The 16,054-nt window shown below is 52.2% G+C and overlaps 1 protein-coding gene across 1 annotated transcript; it reads left to right on the top strand.

The window, feature by feature from the left end:
* The first annotated feature begins 286 nt into the window (after positions 1-286).
* On the top strand, positions 287-13,601 carry LOC117438232 (CMP-N-acetylneuraminate-beta-galactosamide-alpha-2,3-sialyltransferase 2-like). Its single transcript, XM_034073741.1, has 7 exons — positions 287-356; positions 8,857-9,614; positions 9,717-9,910; positions 10,288-10,467; positions 10,648-10,693; positions 10,850-10,969; positions 11,312-13,601. The coding sequence occupies exons 2-7, from the start codon at positions 9,282-9,284 to the stop codon at positions 11,483-11,485; spliced, it is 1,047 nt and encodes a 348-aa protein (XP_033929632.1). The 5' UTR covers positions 287-356; positions 8,857-9,281; the 3' UTR covers positions 11,486-13,601.
* Positions 13,602-16,054: the final 2,453 nt, after the last annotated feature.

Here is a 16,054-nt window from a genome sequence, read left to right as displayed (position 1 = left end):
ATGTTCATTTTCTCATCGACCAACACCCCCAAGTCCTTTTCCGGAGGGGGGATGCCGGGGCGTTGTGATGCGCCGGGCTGTACACCGGGACAGACACCTGAGATGTCTGTGGGCCGTGTGGGCTCTCCTCCTACAAGTCCCAGAAGCCCCGCCGGTCGGCAGGGGACTACATCTCCCAGGCTTGCCGGGCCCTGTTCCCCGCACTGCGCGGCGCGGCACAGCCCGCCCTTGGTCGGCCCCGCACGACGCGGAGGGCGCGGCACGGCGCGGCGCTGGCGGCCGGGCGGCAGCAGCAGCAGCAGCAGTGGAGCGGCCCGGGTGCGCCCGGCGGCGGGGCCGTGCCTGATCTGAGGCAGGTACCGCAGCGGAAAGCGTGCCTGGGGTGGGGGGATCGCGGGGTACGCCCCGGGAAAGGTTACCGGGAGCTGCCCCAGTACTGGGAGAGCACGCACCCCGGGTGCACTGGGGTCGGGCCTGGGGAAGATGCGCTGATCCCGGATGCTTGCCCGGGCCCTGCTGTGCTGGCTCCGGCAGGATGCGCTGTCCACAGCCCCTGGTTTCTGCCCCTAGAGGATGTTCGGGCCTGGAAGAGGGTTTCGGGACTGGGGGTGCTCCCCGGGGAGCTGTCCTCTGCAGCCGGGGTGCTGCGAGGGACCCGGACGCCGGGGGGGGGGGGTGCCGGGGGCAGAGCTAGGATGTCCACAGAGGGGATCGGAGGGGTAGGAGAGAGCTGGCTGGGGGTGACCTCAGTCCCCAGCAGTGCCAATGTGCACTCGAGGTCCCTCATCAGCAGTGTGACACATGGCTGCGTGACACACCTCACCTGGGTAGTGGCAGCCAGGATTTCACGAACACAGCACAAGGGGCTCTGGGGACAGGCTAGGGAACTCATTGAGCAGAGACATGTCTGATCAGCCTTCAACCCGTCGGGGTTATGGGGTGTCTTCCTGGTCAAGGCATGACTATTGGGGTGCTGGAGCCCAGCTTTCAGGGCCTGGTGATGCAAGGGGTCCCCACGCATGCTGGGGACTAGGGTGCTGCTGAGAAGGTGAGGTTCTGCTGGGGTTCCAGTTGCAAAGCTTATTGCAAAGCTCACAAATCTTTCCCCAGAGTGAGGGTTCCCCATCCCAGCAGGAGGATTTTGGGGTCTGAGGTTGGTGCTTGGGCCGTGGGGAAGCTTGGAAGGGATAAAGGGTCATGTTACCTCCTGCAAACAAGGAAAAAACATGACTGGATGAAAACAAATAACTCTAGACCCCTAAAACTTGCTGAGCTTCCCTCTGGGTAGACACATAGGTTCCATGCTTGCTGGCAGAGGCAGTTTGCCCCCTGTTATCTGGGGATTCCCTGTTTCCAGTACAGTAGTAGTAGCCACATCTCAGCCATCCTGGGGCGGTGAGCTCTGATGGGAAGTTGCTCAGCACTTTGGGCTTGGTTTGTCTTTTGCTTCCCCATTTATTATAGCCAGGTGTTGTGTCCACAGCAGTGATGCTTGGGGTGGTAAGAGGGAGATGCCACCCCCTGCAACCCGCCGTGCATGTGCCTGTCCATCTGTCTGCTTGTCCCCATTTGGTAGCAAGCGAGAGGAGGAGAGGAAGAGGGAGAGGAGAGCCCCAGCAGTCAGGGGAAACTGACTTGGGCTTGAATTTTCATGGCCAAATAACTCCAAACTGGTGCTTTTTGAGAGTGGTTCCAAGGGTGAAATGGTTTTCCCACCAGCTCTTGGCACTCCATATGCTGCTCCAGTTTGGCTCATGCTGAGGTCCCAGCAGCTTAATGGCTCTCATCACCTCCCACTGCATTTAATTCTTGGAAGAGTGCAAACTGCTAATTGCTCTCCAGGGGCTTGGCTGACTTTGGTGCTTCCCAGTGAGCTGTGATTTATCAGAGCCTGCCAGTCCTTGGGGGCTTGGGATGTGGTAGGAGAGGCAGGAACCTGCATGTCAGGCTCTGGAGAATTTCTCAGCTCCGTGTTGCTCTTTGCTGTCTGCATCTCCTGAAAGCTTTTTTGGAGACTGGAAGAAATGTGGGCCTCAGCCCTGTGGCAAAGTTTCCAAAGATGTTCACAAAATCACACATGGATGAATGGTGAATATATAAAACCAATTTATATATATGTATATATATGTGCATGTGTGATATATGGATCTGTATTTTTTCCTTACAGTGATGGGGCTCTAAAATAAGCCCCACAACAATCACTCTTGGGAAACCAGAGCAAGGTGCAGTCACTTTGCCTTGGATGCCACCATGTCTCCAGCAAGGGACCTTTGATCTGCAGCTATAATTGGGCTAATTAGGAGGATGCAAATGCTCCCTCTTCTAAGTGTCTGAGCAGAGCCCTGGCTAGCAGAAAGAAGTTGTGTTTCCTCTCTGGGTGCTGCTCTAATGTTACATCTGGTGGGAGTCCTCCACAGTTGCTGTGCTGTGCTGGGATTAGTGGTGGAGCCTTTCCTAACATCCTTGAGATGAAATCTCCTAGGTACAATTTTCCTAACAAGTTCAAGGCCCTCTCAGTGCCAGACACAAGCAAAGTAGTTTGCAGTTCTCTGCTCAGGTTGTGTCCACGGGGAGAGAGGAGAGCTTTGGGTCACAGCACCCATCAACCAGTCCTCAAAGTCTTTAGGTTTCCACCACCTCCTATCCTTGGAGAAGCTGAGCCCCAGGGAGAGGGATGCGGGGGGGGGGGGGGGGGGGGGGGGGGGGGGGGGGGGGGAGGGGGCTGCATCACTGCTTGCCTGCCCTGGGCAAAAGGCTATGGTTGGAGTCAGCTCCCCAGCCTGGCATTGGCTCATCCTGCACTCTTGCACATATTTTCCTGAGAGAAACATCTTTCCACTGATTCAGAGAAAACTCCAGGAACAAACTTGCCAACAAAGTTTTCAAGCTGACAAGCAGGTATTCTTTATTGCGGCACCGGGAGACACGGGGGATAGCTCCTCCTAACGTGTGTTTCTCTATTGCTACACAAGCCATCCTTATATAGTCCCTGGGCATAGATACATATTCATGAGGTTACGTATGGATTACGTTATTTTCCAGAAAGTTCCCTGCATGCGTACAAAAATGTGGTGGTGGTCTCTGAGGGTCGTTTACTTCTTCCAACAATCTTCATCACTTCTGGCAGCCTTTGAAGCACACACAGTTGATGCTTATACCAGTTTAATTGGTTTGTTAGCACCAGAGACATAATAACCCTCCTATCCTCCTACTTAACTGTAGCCCATCCTGGACACCTGCTATTCCCAGATACTCCTTATCCCTGTGTCCTGTTCTTCTAAAAACTACATCAACTATAACGATTTATCTTGTGCCAGTATGTTCTCTAGCTGTACTCTTTTTTTTCTATGTACCATGCACCTCAGTAATTTTCCATTGCTACTGTTACAAAGCCATCAAACTTAACATTGCTTAAAACTAATTCTAAAGGTTTATATATTCCATTTTGTGACTTTGTGTTCCCCTTGTTTCACCACCATGGAGTTTACTTCCTCTCCCATACACCTTTCATAGGGGAAAAAAGATAAAGGGGAAAAATATGTTCCCTCTGGATGGACAATGCAGGAAAGGACTTTTTTAATTGATCATGCTTTTCTTGCTGGGTCTCGGTTTGACTTTGGAAGCCAAGTGATGCAGAAGGATGGGAGCATTGACCCTTACTATGCTGCCCCTGGCAGATTGCTCTTTGCCATTCCAAGCTGACACAAGCTGACAGCCCTGGCTAAAGCAGTGCCTGGGGTGTGTGTGTGTGTGTGTGTGCTGTGACCTTGGACAACCACTTGGGCCATGGGAAAAAGTAAATTTGAGGGGTTTTATGAGTTTTTGGAGTAATTCCACTCACTGAAGCCAGGCCTGAAACAAGAACAGATGACCACTCAGTGTTTCTTTCTGCCTGGGTTTGAAGGAGTGGGAGGAGACACAACTCTCTTCCCTGTTAAAGAAAAAAACCCTAAATCTCATTTTTCCCACCCATGATTGCAAGAGAGATGCTGGTCCAGGATGGAGCCATCCTTGCATGCTGCCCTCTCTTCCACCTACAGCAGCTAGACACAGCTCCTGCATCTGGTCACTGGTTTGGTGGTGGCAGAGATTTCATCCCTGCACAGGGGCCACGGGATAGGTGGCACCTGGACACCCAGAAGGGCATTTCCTGATGACTCCTGGGGGAATTCCCAGCCCCAGCATTCCTGTGAGGAGCAGCAGCTGATGTGGGCAGCACTGCCTCTGCTCCTCTGTGCCCCTTCTCTCCTGGCCCCAAGCAGGGTGACCCCCATCTCCTGGTGACAGGTCCTTCCTATGCCCACCCTGGCATTTACCAGCAAAGAAATCAGTGCCAACAACCTCAGGATATCTTAGAAATGATCAATCAAAGCCTAAAAGACCTAAAAAAAAGCCGTGTTGGGTATGGGCTTGATGGTGTTAGAGCCGATGGGGAAGTGGAAGACATCCTCCAGGCCACAGGGCTGTTGGTCACATCACTCCAGCATTCATCTGGAAATTAAATATTATACATACCAAAAGGAAAGATGATATGATTGGAAGAAATCATCCAAATATAAAAGCAGTGAATAGATTTGCCAGGCCCTTTTAATAGCCTTGCTTCATTATCTCTTACAATCAAAGAGAAACTCCTGTTTGATGATCCCATGGTCTTTAGGAGGCAATTAAGGAGACCTGGGGATGAATTTTTGAAGTCGGAGGACATTTAGTGGCATTGCTGAGTTGCTGGGCTCACTCACGATGGAAGAAATCCCCAAATCCCCTTTTATTTTAAGAAGGAAACACCAAATCCTGGTGCAAAGAGCCTTTTCAATGCCCCTGTCTGGCAGGGTTTAATTTGGTGGTGGCAGGTTGGGTTGGACTTTGAGAGCTGGCAGGGAGGGTATAGTTAATCCTGGGGTGTGGATGGATGTGTAGGTGCCGTGTCCCTGCCAGGGTCTATAAGTACCGGTGCAGACAGCAACAGCTGCCTTTCTCTGTTAGGAAAGGGATGACTTAAGCCACTGGGATTTAAGGATGCTGCCCTGGAGGATGGTTTTCCATTGGGGGCAGCTCTGGGAGGTCCCCAAAAAAATGTGCTTCAGATGCCAGGATGCGGCAGGCAGAACGTGGCTGGGCTGGGGAGCTGGAAAGAGATTTCCCCCCCTTTCACCAGAAACAAAAATACCATGAGCCCATGATAGCTGATTTCCTTTAGTCTTTAAAAAGCCCTGTAGGATGGAGAGTGGCAGGAAAAGGGGAAGGGTGATCAGCCAGTCCTGCTTGCTGTCCCCAATATGGCACAGCAAAAGAGAGCCCAAAATTGCCTTTTACCTCTGAAACCTTCCAGCATGGTACATCTTGTGGGGATATAGAGCTTTTTACTTGGTTTGTCCCAAACTCCCCTTGATGCAACCCCTCCGTTAACAACCACCTCTGCGTCTTCCACTGGCAGCAACCCAAAAAGTCGTTGCAGTTGCTCACTGGCCATGTGTGCACCATGGAGGCATATTAAACCCTCCTGGAGACAGGGAATAGACTTGGAAAACAACCATGCCAGGGATGTGCACCCATTTTCTGGCTCTTTAAAGACTATCACCCCTTGGACAAACACTTGACAGTGGGTTAATGACGATTTGGGCAGGAGCTGTCTGTGCGATAGGCTATGGAGGGGGAATTTTTTGCGCCATGCTTAGGTCTCCCCCATCCCAGCAAAGACATTTTTCTGGGGGAGGGGCTCAGCAGCCTCAATCCCCAGGAAGAAAGATGGCATCTTTATCCTCAGGTCAGTGAGAAGAGCATGCAGCAAGCTCACTGCCCTGGACTTCAAGAGAGCAGACTTTGGCCTCTTCAGAAATCTGCATAGTAAGGTTCCATGGGATATAGCTGCAGAGGGCAAGGGGGCCCAAGACTGTTGGTTGATGTTCAAGGATCGCCTGCTACAGGCTCAGGAGTGTTGCATCCTGGCAAGAAGGAAGTGCAGCAGGAGGGCCAGGAGACCTCCTTGGATAGATAAGGAGCTGCTGACGAAAATTAGAGGGAAAAAAGAGGCTTATGAAAGGTGGAAGCAAGGACAGGCAGCCTGGGAAGAATACAGGGATGTTGTCCGGGAAGCAAGGAACCATGTCAGGAAAGCTAAGGCCCATTTAGAATTAAATTTGGCTAGGGATGTGAAAGGTAACAGGAAGTGCTCCTACAGGTACACTGCAAATAAAAGACAAACTAAGGACAATATGGGCCTTCTCCAGAAGCTATCAGCAGAACTGGCTAGCCTGGATTTGGAGAAGGCTGAGGTTCTTAATGACTTCTTTGCCTCAGTCTTCACTGGCAAAGGCTCTGACCGCACCACCCAAGTCTTGGAAGACACAAGCAGGGACTGTGAGAATGAAGACTTTAGGCCCACTGTAGAAGAGGATCAGGTTCGAGACCATCTTAAGAACCTGAATATGCACAAGTCCATGGGACCTGATGAAATCCATCTGCAGGTCCTGAAGGAGCTGGCAAATGAAGTTGCTAAGCCACTGGCCATAATATTTGAAAAAACATGGCAGACAGGTGAAGTTCCTTACGAGTGGAAAAAGGGAAATATAACCCCCATTTTCAAGAAGGGGGAAATGGATGACCCGGGGAACTACAAATCAGTCAGTTTCACCTCTGTGCCTGGCAAAATCTGGGAGCAGATTCTCCTGGAAGGCATGCTAGGGCACATGAAAAAGAGAAATGTGCTTGGTGACAGCCAGCATGGCTGTACTAGGGGAAAATCCTGCCTGACCAATTTGATGGCCTTCTATGATAGGGCTACAGAACTGATGGACAGGGGTGGAGCAGTTGACAACATCTACCTGGACTTATGCAAAGTGTTTGACACTGTCCCGTATGACATCCTTGTCTCTAAATTGGAGAGACATCAATTTGAGGGATGGACCACTCGGTGGATACAGAACTGGCTAGATGGTCGTACGCAAAGAGTTGTGGTCAATGGCTCAATGTCCAGCTGGAGACCAGTAACGAGTGGTGTCCCTCAGGGATCGGTGTTGGGACCTATCTTGTTCAACATCTTTGTCAGTGACATGGACAGTGGGATTGAGTGCACCCTTAGCAAGTTTGCTGATGACACCAAGCTGTGTGGTTCAGTTGATACGCTGGAGGGAAGGAATGCCATTCAGAGGGACCTTGACATGCTTGTGAGGTGGGCTGATGCCAACCTCATGAAGTTTAACCATGCCAAGTGCAAGGTCCTACACCTGGGTGGGAGCAATCCCAGGCACAGCTACAGGTTCTCAACCCTAAGAGATTCATTCAGAGCAGCCCTGCGGAGAAGGACCTGGGGGTGTTGGTCAATGAGAAAATGAACATGAGCCAGCTTCAGTGTGCGCTTGCAGCCCAGAAAGCCAACTGTATTCTTGGCTGCATCAAGAGGACAGTGACCAGCAGGTCGAAGGAGGTGATCCTGCCCCTCTACTCTGCTCTCGTGAGACCTCACTTGGAGTAAGTATTGTGTGCAGTTCTGATGCCCTCAACATAAAAAGGACATGGAACTGTTAGAACAAGTCCAGAGGAGGGCCACGAGGATGATCAGGGGACTGGAGCACCTCCCATATGAAGACAGGCTGAGAAAGTTGTGTCTGTTCAGCCTGGAGAAGAGAAGGCAGAGTGGAGACCTCATAGCAGCCTTCCAGTGTCTGAAGGGGACCTACAGGGATGCTGGGAATGGACTTCATTAGGGACTGTAGTGACAGGAGAAGGGGTAATGGGTTCAGACTTAAACAGGGGGAGTTTAGATTGGATATAAGGAGGAAGTTCTTTACTGTGAGGTTGGTGCAGCACTGGAATGGGTTACCCATGTGTTACCCAAGGAAGCTGTGAATGCTCCATCCGTGGCGGTATTCAAGGCCAGGTTGGACAGATCCTTGGGTGATATGATTTAGTGTGAGGTGTCCCTGCCCATGGCAGGGAGGGTGGAACTCGATTATCTTAAGGTCCTTTCCAACTCTAACTATTCTATGATTCTATCTTAAAGTCCTTTCTAAGTCTAACTGTTCTATGATGCTATGATTTTCCCAAGGATAGTATTTTCATAGAAAAGAATCATCCTGGTGCCTGATAAGTCATAATTAGTACTGCTGGCTTCTGCAGTGGCTTAATGTTGGCCAGGCCTGAGCTATGGAGATGATGCTGCCATGGGAGGATCCTGCCCTGGCATCTTCCTCCCCTTTTTGGGGTGATGGACCCTACCTCATCTCAGCAGCTGTGTTAAAAAGGGATTTTCAGCTACTTGCAGTTTTTTTTTTGGCTGGGGAGGAGGATTTGGCTTCCCCCCCCCCCCCCCCCCCCCCCCCCCCCCCCAGCTCCTCCCATCCCTCCCCAGGCACAGATGCCAGCACCTCTACACCAGCTATTTTTACACGTTGAGCTCACGAGCCTTCAACAGTGACCTGCCTTAAGGGATTCTGCCACACAGAGGGGGAAGAACAGCCACCAGCATCTGTACCCTGTGGGGCACCTGTGGGGTTGTGACATGGCTGTTTCCTGTTGGTGGCAGCAGCCAGTGAAGAAGGTTTTGGAGGGACTGCCTGTGGCTCTGTAGAGGAGGAGGACTGAGCCTGAGAAAGGAGCTGTTTGTTCGGCTCCAGAGGCAAGTTCATGACTCACCCTTTATCTGGCAGAGAGGGCACAGCCTGGGAGCTCCCCCAGTGCTGCCAGTGTGGAGCATCTCGGCTTGCTTTGCACCAGCTTGTCCCCTTTGGGGATGGGTTGGGTGGCATTTTGCAAAGCTGAACTGGGAATTAACAAACTCCTCACCCCCTCAGCACCCTCCTGCTTGGTGCACCCCCCAGCTCTGCCATGTGCATAACCATCTCTTCCTTCCCACTCCAGGCTGGTCTTGCAGTGGTCATGTTCCCGAGCCAGTGGTAGAGGGCAGCATGCCAGCGGATCAGCTAAACCCCGGCGATAATGAGCACTGTCACAGCTGAAAGACAGCCAGGACCAGGACCTGGAGTCACCACCGAGGCATGGTGCTGCAGCTGAGGCTGGTGTGCCAAGTGTACGAGACTCTGTGCCCAGCAGCATATGCTCTCATTGCGGCCAGACCACATGGATGGAAAGCTGCAGCCCGACAAGTAGGAGCCCAGCATGGTGGCTGTTAGGGGGTCCACTTCTCCCCCCCATGTCACCACCGCAGTGAGCTGAAGCTCTGTGTCCCGCAGAGAGTGTCGCTGGCCAGCAGACACCATCCTGCACCCTATGCACCAGTCCTATGCCAGAGCAGGTGCCCTCCCTGGCTCAGCCATCTGCCAGCCATGAAGTACTCATTGCACTTCTGCTTCCTCTCGATCGCCTTCCTGCTCATCTTCATTATGTCCCTCCTTTTCACTTACTCCCACCACAGCACCGCCTACCTGGACCCTGGCGGGCTGGGTGGCATCCACCAGGTGAAGCTGGTGCCTGGCTACACTGGCATGCAGCATCTCAGCAAGGGGAGCCCATATTCCCGGGGCTGCACCTGCCACCGCTGCCCAGCCGACAAGGCTGGGGCTGCTGACTGGTTTGACGGGCGCTACGATGGCACCGTGTCCCCAGTGTGGACCAAGGACAACATGGACCTACCACCCGACGTCCAGAGGTGGTGGATGGTGAGCAAGGGCCCCTCATGGGTCTTCCACACCTCAGGCACAGGGGGCATAGCTTTGTCCTCCACTGGCTGATGACACCCCACCCTCCTCCACCCCTTGCAGATGCTGCAGCCCCAGTTCAAGTCCCACAACACACACAAGGTCCTGAGCAAGCTCTTCCAGATCGTGCCAGGCGAGGATCCCTACCGCTCCCGTGACCCACACCGCTGCCGTCGCTGTGCCGTGGTTGGCAACTCGGGCAACCTGCGAGGCTCTGGTTATGGGCCAGAGATTGACAGGCACGACTTCATCATGCGGTGAGGACAGGGGACCCACTCAGCCCCACAGCCAGCACAGAGGCACAGGGTGATACTGGCAGCACCAGTGGGTGTTGAGCTCCCATTGGTCACTGCAGAGGCATCTCCAAGTCTGGAGGTGCTAGGGGGTTGTCCCTGCACCAGCTGCTCAGTCAAGAAGCTCATCATGGGTTCTGCTGGGTGCTGGAATGGGTCCAGCCCTGCCACCTCCCCTGAGCTGAATGGGGGGACCACCAGCTCATCCCAGCACCCTGAGCATCAGCAGGCTGGGAAACTGCCTCTTGGAAGCATTCAGCAGGCCACAGGGGACACCTGTGTCATCTGCAAGGGACAGGGTGGTTGGGAGGGGGGTGTCACCTTCCCCGCTCTCTCCCCAGGATGAACCAGGCCCCCACAGTGGGTTTTGAGGGTGATGTGGGTGGTCGGACCACGCACCACTTCATGTACCCCGAGAGTGCCAAGAACCTGCCTGCCAATGTCAGCTTTGTGCTGGTCCCCTTCAAAACCCTGGACCTACTCTGGATTGCCAGTGCCCTCTCCACTGGCCAGATCAGGTTGTAAGTACCCAACCGGCACCAGCAGCACTGGACTGGTCACTCACCTACCACAGGGGCATATCCCCTGGGTTACTCCCTCAGTTCCTTCCTGCCAGAGCATCCCAGTGGCTGGCAGCTGAGCCTGGGATTGGATGACACGGGACCCTCGGTTGCTCACCTGCCTCTTTGCTTTCTTCCCAGCACATATGCACCTGTGAAGCCTTTTCTGGGGGTGGACAAAGAAAAGGTAAGGAAGACTCACCCCTACTGCTGTGATGAGCACCTGTTTGGTCATGGCCCCTGTCACCCCATCGCCTCCTGGAGTCTTGGTACTACTTCCTGGGGTGCTGATGCTGAAGGGAATGTGGATGGCTCTAGCACTAACTCCAGTGTGTTCTCCCAGGTGCAGATCTACAACCCTGCCTTCTTCAAGTACATCCACGATCGCTGGACAGAACACCATGGGCGCTACCCCTCTACTGGCATGCTGGTGCTCTTCTTTGCCCTCCACATCTGCGACGAGGTGGGTGATAGCTCCTTGGGGTCCTCCTCTGGGCTGCTGGGTCCTGGCTGGCACAGGCTGTAGTTGCTGGGACCCTGAACCTTGCAGGGTTAAGGAGGAAGGTGGCTTCTTTGGGACCAACCACAGCAGTTTCACTTTCTCCAGTTGCCTGACAACTGGATGGGCAACCTGCCTGACAATGGTGATGGGCACCCTTGTGCTGATGGGCACCCTTGAGCAGTGCAAAGGCCAGAGGAATGTATGGTGTGAAATCTCCAGCAGCGCAGTGGATGCTCAACCAAGGGGGGTCCCCAGCCTGTTGTGGGGGTCAGGGCTGGCTTACTTCCCTCCTCACTGATGCAGGTGAACGTCTTCGGGTTTGGCGCTGACAGCCGGGGCAACTGGCACCACTACTGGGAAAACAACCGCTACGCCGGGGAGTTCAGGAAGACGGGAGTTCATGACGCCGACTTCGAGGCACACATCATCGACATGCTGGCCAGAACCAGCAAGATAGAGGTGTACCGGGGGAACTGAGCCTGCTCCAGCTTTTGTCTCTCCCCAGGGCACCAGCTGGGCAGCACAGCCCTATGCCACCAAAGGAGCCAGCCCAGCTGTGCTCGGTGCCTCCATCAGCCAGTCAGGTTCAGAGCTAAAGGAGACTTTTTGTTGTTTTTTTTTAAATTATTATTATTATTAAGAAACCCGGATAAAAAAGGATTTATAAACACAATCAGTGACTGATGGCAGTGGTGGCCACCTCGCATCTCTTTACAGCCAAACCAAATGCTGCTCTTTTTAAAACAAGAACCCCCTACCCCAACCACCAAAGCCGATTGACTTTAGGGAGCATTTGAGCATCACATCTGGGCTGAGGGAGACCTGGTGGCCAAGCAGCTTTGCCAGTGGAACCAGCTGCTTCTTTATTTTGATATGAGATTTTTTTACCCACCTGGGGCAGCTGCTGCCATTGCTTCCCTGGGAAAGGCTCCCTCCCAACATACACAAGTACATCCTGGTGTAGCTGCATCACATAGACCCATCATGGGGAGCTGGTGGCCATGGGAAGCTGACCATCACTGATGCTCTGTTGTGGGCTGGTGGCTGCTGACATGGCCAGGCTGAGAGACGGAGAGGAATCCTGGCTTTGGGGCTGGGCATACCTACTCCTCTACCCAGGGAGATGGAGAATGGAAGTGCCTCCCCAGAAATGGAATCAAAATCACATTATTTGGGTCAAACAGGCAGATGTGCTGTTTTTTTGTTGTTTTTTTATTAGGAGATGCTGAAAAGCTCAAGAAAAGGGCAACCATGGAAAAAGTCCCCCAGAGAGGGACCCTTGGCCTACATGGTCAGTGACAGTGCTGGGTGCTTCGGCACAGTGGTGGCATAAGCACCAGGGTGCTAGGACTGGGGCAGGGGCTGCAGGACCAGAGCCTTAGTTGCAATAGTTTGAGGACCAATCACCATGGGGTTTTTTGGTGCTTGGAGATATATTTTTACCCTTTTGTATCGGGCTTTCCTGCAGCAGCCTCTTAACTGTTTCTCTGCTTTGGTTTGGTAATTTTTCAGGGTTTTCTTTTTTTTCTGAGGTTTCTTTCTGCAGTCATGAAACACAAGGGTTTGGGTCACCTGGAGCAGGCACTGAGCATCCCCTGGGCTGGGGAAATTCATCTTTTCTGTGCACAGGGCTTTAAACCTCTGAGTTTTATGGTGGGTTTTGGTGGAAGCGGTGCCGTCCCAGCATGAGCTGCATGACTTGCAACTGCTGCAGCCAGCCCCAAACCCCACTCTGAACCCTGGGGCACAGAGGCAGATTGCAGCGACCTTCCTGGGTTGGTTTCCCCCTTTATTTTTAGCGGAAAAAAACTAAACCTCACAAAACTACAAGCAACAATGAGTGCCTTGACCATCTCCTGTTGGCTTCACCAGGCTGTGCCTGCTCCTGTACCAGCAGCTGGGGCTTGGCTGATTTATCTAGCAGTCAGACTCACTTCCCTTCTTGCACAGGGCTGGCTCTCAGTTGGGAAGTGCTGCAGGGGGACACGGACACATCCAGGTCACCATTTGGCTGGAAAAGCCAAATCCAGCTTGATGAGTCTGACCATACCCAGGGCAAGGCAGGACAATCACAGGATGAGCACTGGGTACCAAACCCACTGGCAGCACAGTGCTGGTGTCTGGCATGCTTGTGGCTCCTTGCTACCCTGACAGTATTTTTGGAGGCTGATTTCCTTCCCCTTCCCTCTTTTTAAACATTTATTGTTATTTAAGCTGTCCCACTAGGACTTGAGCCTTCTGTTTTTCTGGCAGAGCAGCCACTGGCTAGGTGCAGGAGGAGGATGTTGCATAGCCAGCAGGGAGCTGTCGTGATGAACACCACTATACTGCACATAGAGGAGATTTCAGGCAGAGGCTACAGGCAGGGAAGAAGGGCCAAGGCTTTGTCTTCATCACATGGTGCCTGATGGAGCACCCATCACCTCCCACCCCACCGGGAGCGTGAGAGACACCAGTGCTCTGAGCTAGGGCTGGGAGCAGGCAGTTGCCTTTGTCTGTAGCTTCTATGTACATGGAAATTCCTGCACACAACTGTCTTAAAAAAACTTTAAAAAAACCCCAAAACAAAACAATAAAAAAACATGCATCAGAACTGCTCTGTGTTTTCCTTCTAGTAGCCCTGCCTGCTAACATAGAATCATAGAATCAACTAGGTTGGAAAAGACCTTTAAGATCTGGGAATCCTCAAAATCTGAAATAATGAAGTGGGTTTTCTTTCCTCTGTTGCTTTCCTTTCCAGACACTCCATCTTCTAAAGGCAAAAAGACAGAACAGCTTTGTGAGGACTGTCACATTTACGGAGCACCCTGTGCTCTCTCCAGGCCACCACAATGCTTTGTCTTTACCAGGGTAATGGGCTAGGGGTGGACAGTGGGACAGGACACACCAGCCCACAAACACCAACCAGAGCAGCAAGAAGCAATTCCTGCAATGACACCTCCAACAGATCCCTCAAGAGGAGACAATACACCAGTTTAGAAATGTATTTTAGTTCAAGACACACTACATTTCAATCATAGAATGGTTTGGGTTGGAAGGGACCTTAAAGCTCTTCCAGTTTCAGCCCCCTGCCACAGGCAGGGCCACCTTCCACTTCAGGAGGGGAGGGAAAGGGAGTAGGAGGGTCAGTGGGGCTGGGAGGATGTTTTGCTCTCCTCTTTGTTAGGGCTGCTGCTGGGCTGGGCATCAGCTACCGTTGTGATTTGCACCTATGCAGCAGAGCAGGAGCTGGCCTGGGTGCCCACACCACTGCTCTGTCCAGATCCCACCATTAGGTGATGCCACGGCTCACCTAGACCCTGCATCCATGTCTGATACAACTCTCCTGACCCTCTCTGGACCCTAAAAAAGAGGCCCCAGCTCCCACCACCAAAGGCTGGACCCTGCAATAGGCCCAGTGTCCTGGCAGGATCCCATCCAGATGACCAGGGGATTGGATTCCAAAGGACACATGAAGCTCCTGTACAACAAATCACTCACTTCAGGAGTAGTTAAAATGCCTTTTTAATAACATACAAACCCAGCAACATTTAGGCCAACCAAAATATGAAATGAAATAAAGCATGAAATAAATGCAGTCTGTATAACAACGTGGTCTCAGTGGAGAGCAGTAAACTCACTCTGACTTGTGTGCTTGGAAACAACTGTTCACATCCTCCACCATGGGGTTTAGCCATCAGAACAGCTTTGTCTCTCCCAAATCCCTTTGAATCCAAAACTGGCAGAGGTGAAACCACAGCTTCTCTCAAATGCAACCACCTGGCTCGAGGTTTCTAACATCCTCAGATCTCAAAGGAATAAAAAACCATCACCAAGCTGCGAGAGATAATCTGTGGATGTCTGCCTGCCACAATACTGCAAAGGGAGAGGGAGATGGCTGAAGTGGATGGGGAACCACACCACTGAAGTTGTTCCTTGCTCTGTCCCACCTCAACTACATCCATTGCACAACATTCACAAGCATAAGGCACTAGGAAAATGTTTTCACAGGTTCAAGCTTCAGTTCTTAAAATTTCAGCAGCAGCACACTTCAAAAGTCCTCCGAGCCCTTTAAAATCTCTGGAGATTGATAAAAGCATGAAGGGGCTTTGGATATGTATTGGCGCACCTGATAACCAGAAGCAGTGGTGGAGAAGGGAGGTACTGGTGCAGATGGCAGTCTCCTCTCAGGAGACCTGCCCTACGTGCCTGTCCAAGAACAGGGAACCCTTCTCCCACAGAGTTCAGGGCTCCTGCAACACAGCTGTGTATGAGCTGATGAGGACCAAAAAGGGGTTTCCCCAACTTGTGCTGAAGATGCTGGAAGTGTCACCATCATCCAGCTGCCTGACACTGGTCTGGAACCAGCTGCAGTCACAGCACATGTGTGCTCTTTCCCCCAAATGTGACTCAAGTCTCTTCTCTGGCAGCGTTGTACCTGCAAAGCAGTGCTTTGCTTTGTGTGGTAGCTCAGAACCAGGCTGACATCAGGAACCCAGCAGATCTTTGAGACAAATGGGAGATGGGAAGTCTCAGAGTCATCTTGACAAAGGTTACAGGCAGCAGAAAATCCCTCTGCTCCCTCTTCTCCTGCAAATGTCAGCTGGTTGTAATGGTTTAAACTCAGTCAGCCACGCAGTCTCGCTCTCTCACTCCCCCCCCCCCCTTCCTCCCCCCTCCGCTCCCAGAGGGATGGGGATGAGAATCGAAAGAATGTAACTCCCACGGGTTAAGAAAAGTTTAGTAACTAAGGAATAACACAAAACCACTACTGCTACCACCAATAATAATAATGACAAAGGAAATAACAAGGGAAGAGAATACAATACCACCTGACGACTGATACCCAGCCCGACCGAGCAGTGATCTTGCCCTTCCGGGTAACTCTCAGTTTATATACTGGGCATGATGTGCTGTGGTATGGAATACCTCTTTGGCTAGTTTGGGTCAGGTGTCCTGTCTCTGCTTCCTCCTGGCTTCCCCTCCTCCCTGGCAGAGCATGAGACTCACAAAGTCCTTGGTCAGTCTAAACATTTGAGCAGTAACTAAATCATAGGTGTTATCAGC

This window comes from Melopsittacus undulatus, assembly GCF_012275295.1.
Source record: "Melopsittacus undulatus isolate bMelUnd1 chromosome W unlocalized genomic scaffold, bMelUnd1.mat.Z SUPER_W_unloc_2, whole genome shotgun sequence".
NCBI lineage: Eukaryota > Metazoa > Chordata > Aves > Psittaciformes > Psittaculidae > Melopsittacus > Melopsittacus undulatus.
This window is presented reverse-complemented; position numbering and strand designations above follow the sequence as displayed.

What these genes read in the sequence shown, in the direction of transcription:
- LOC117438232 (XM_034073741.1), top strand. Translation starts at nt 9,282, where the DNA reads ATGAAGTACTCATTGCACTTCTGCTTCCTCTCGATCGCCTTCCTGCTC. An exon ending in TCCACTGGCCAGATCAGGTT is followed by an intron (nt 10,468 to 10,647) that starts GTAAGTACCCAA and finishes CTTTCTTCCCAG; the next exon opens with CACATATGCACCTGTGAAGC. An exon ending in CCCTCCACATCTGCGACGAG is followed by an intron (nt 10,970 to 11,311) that starts GTGGGTGATAGC and finishes TCACTGATGCAG; the next exon opens with GTGAACGTCTTCGGGTTTGG.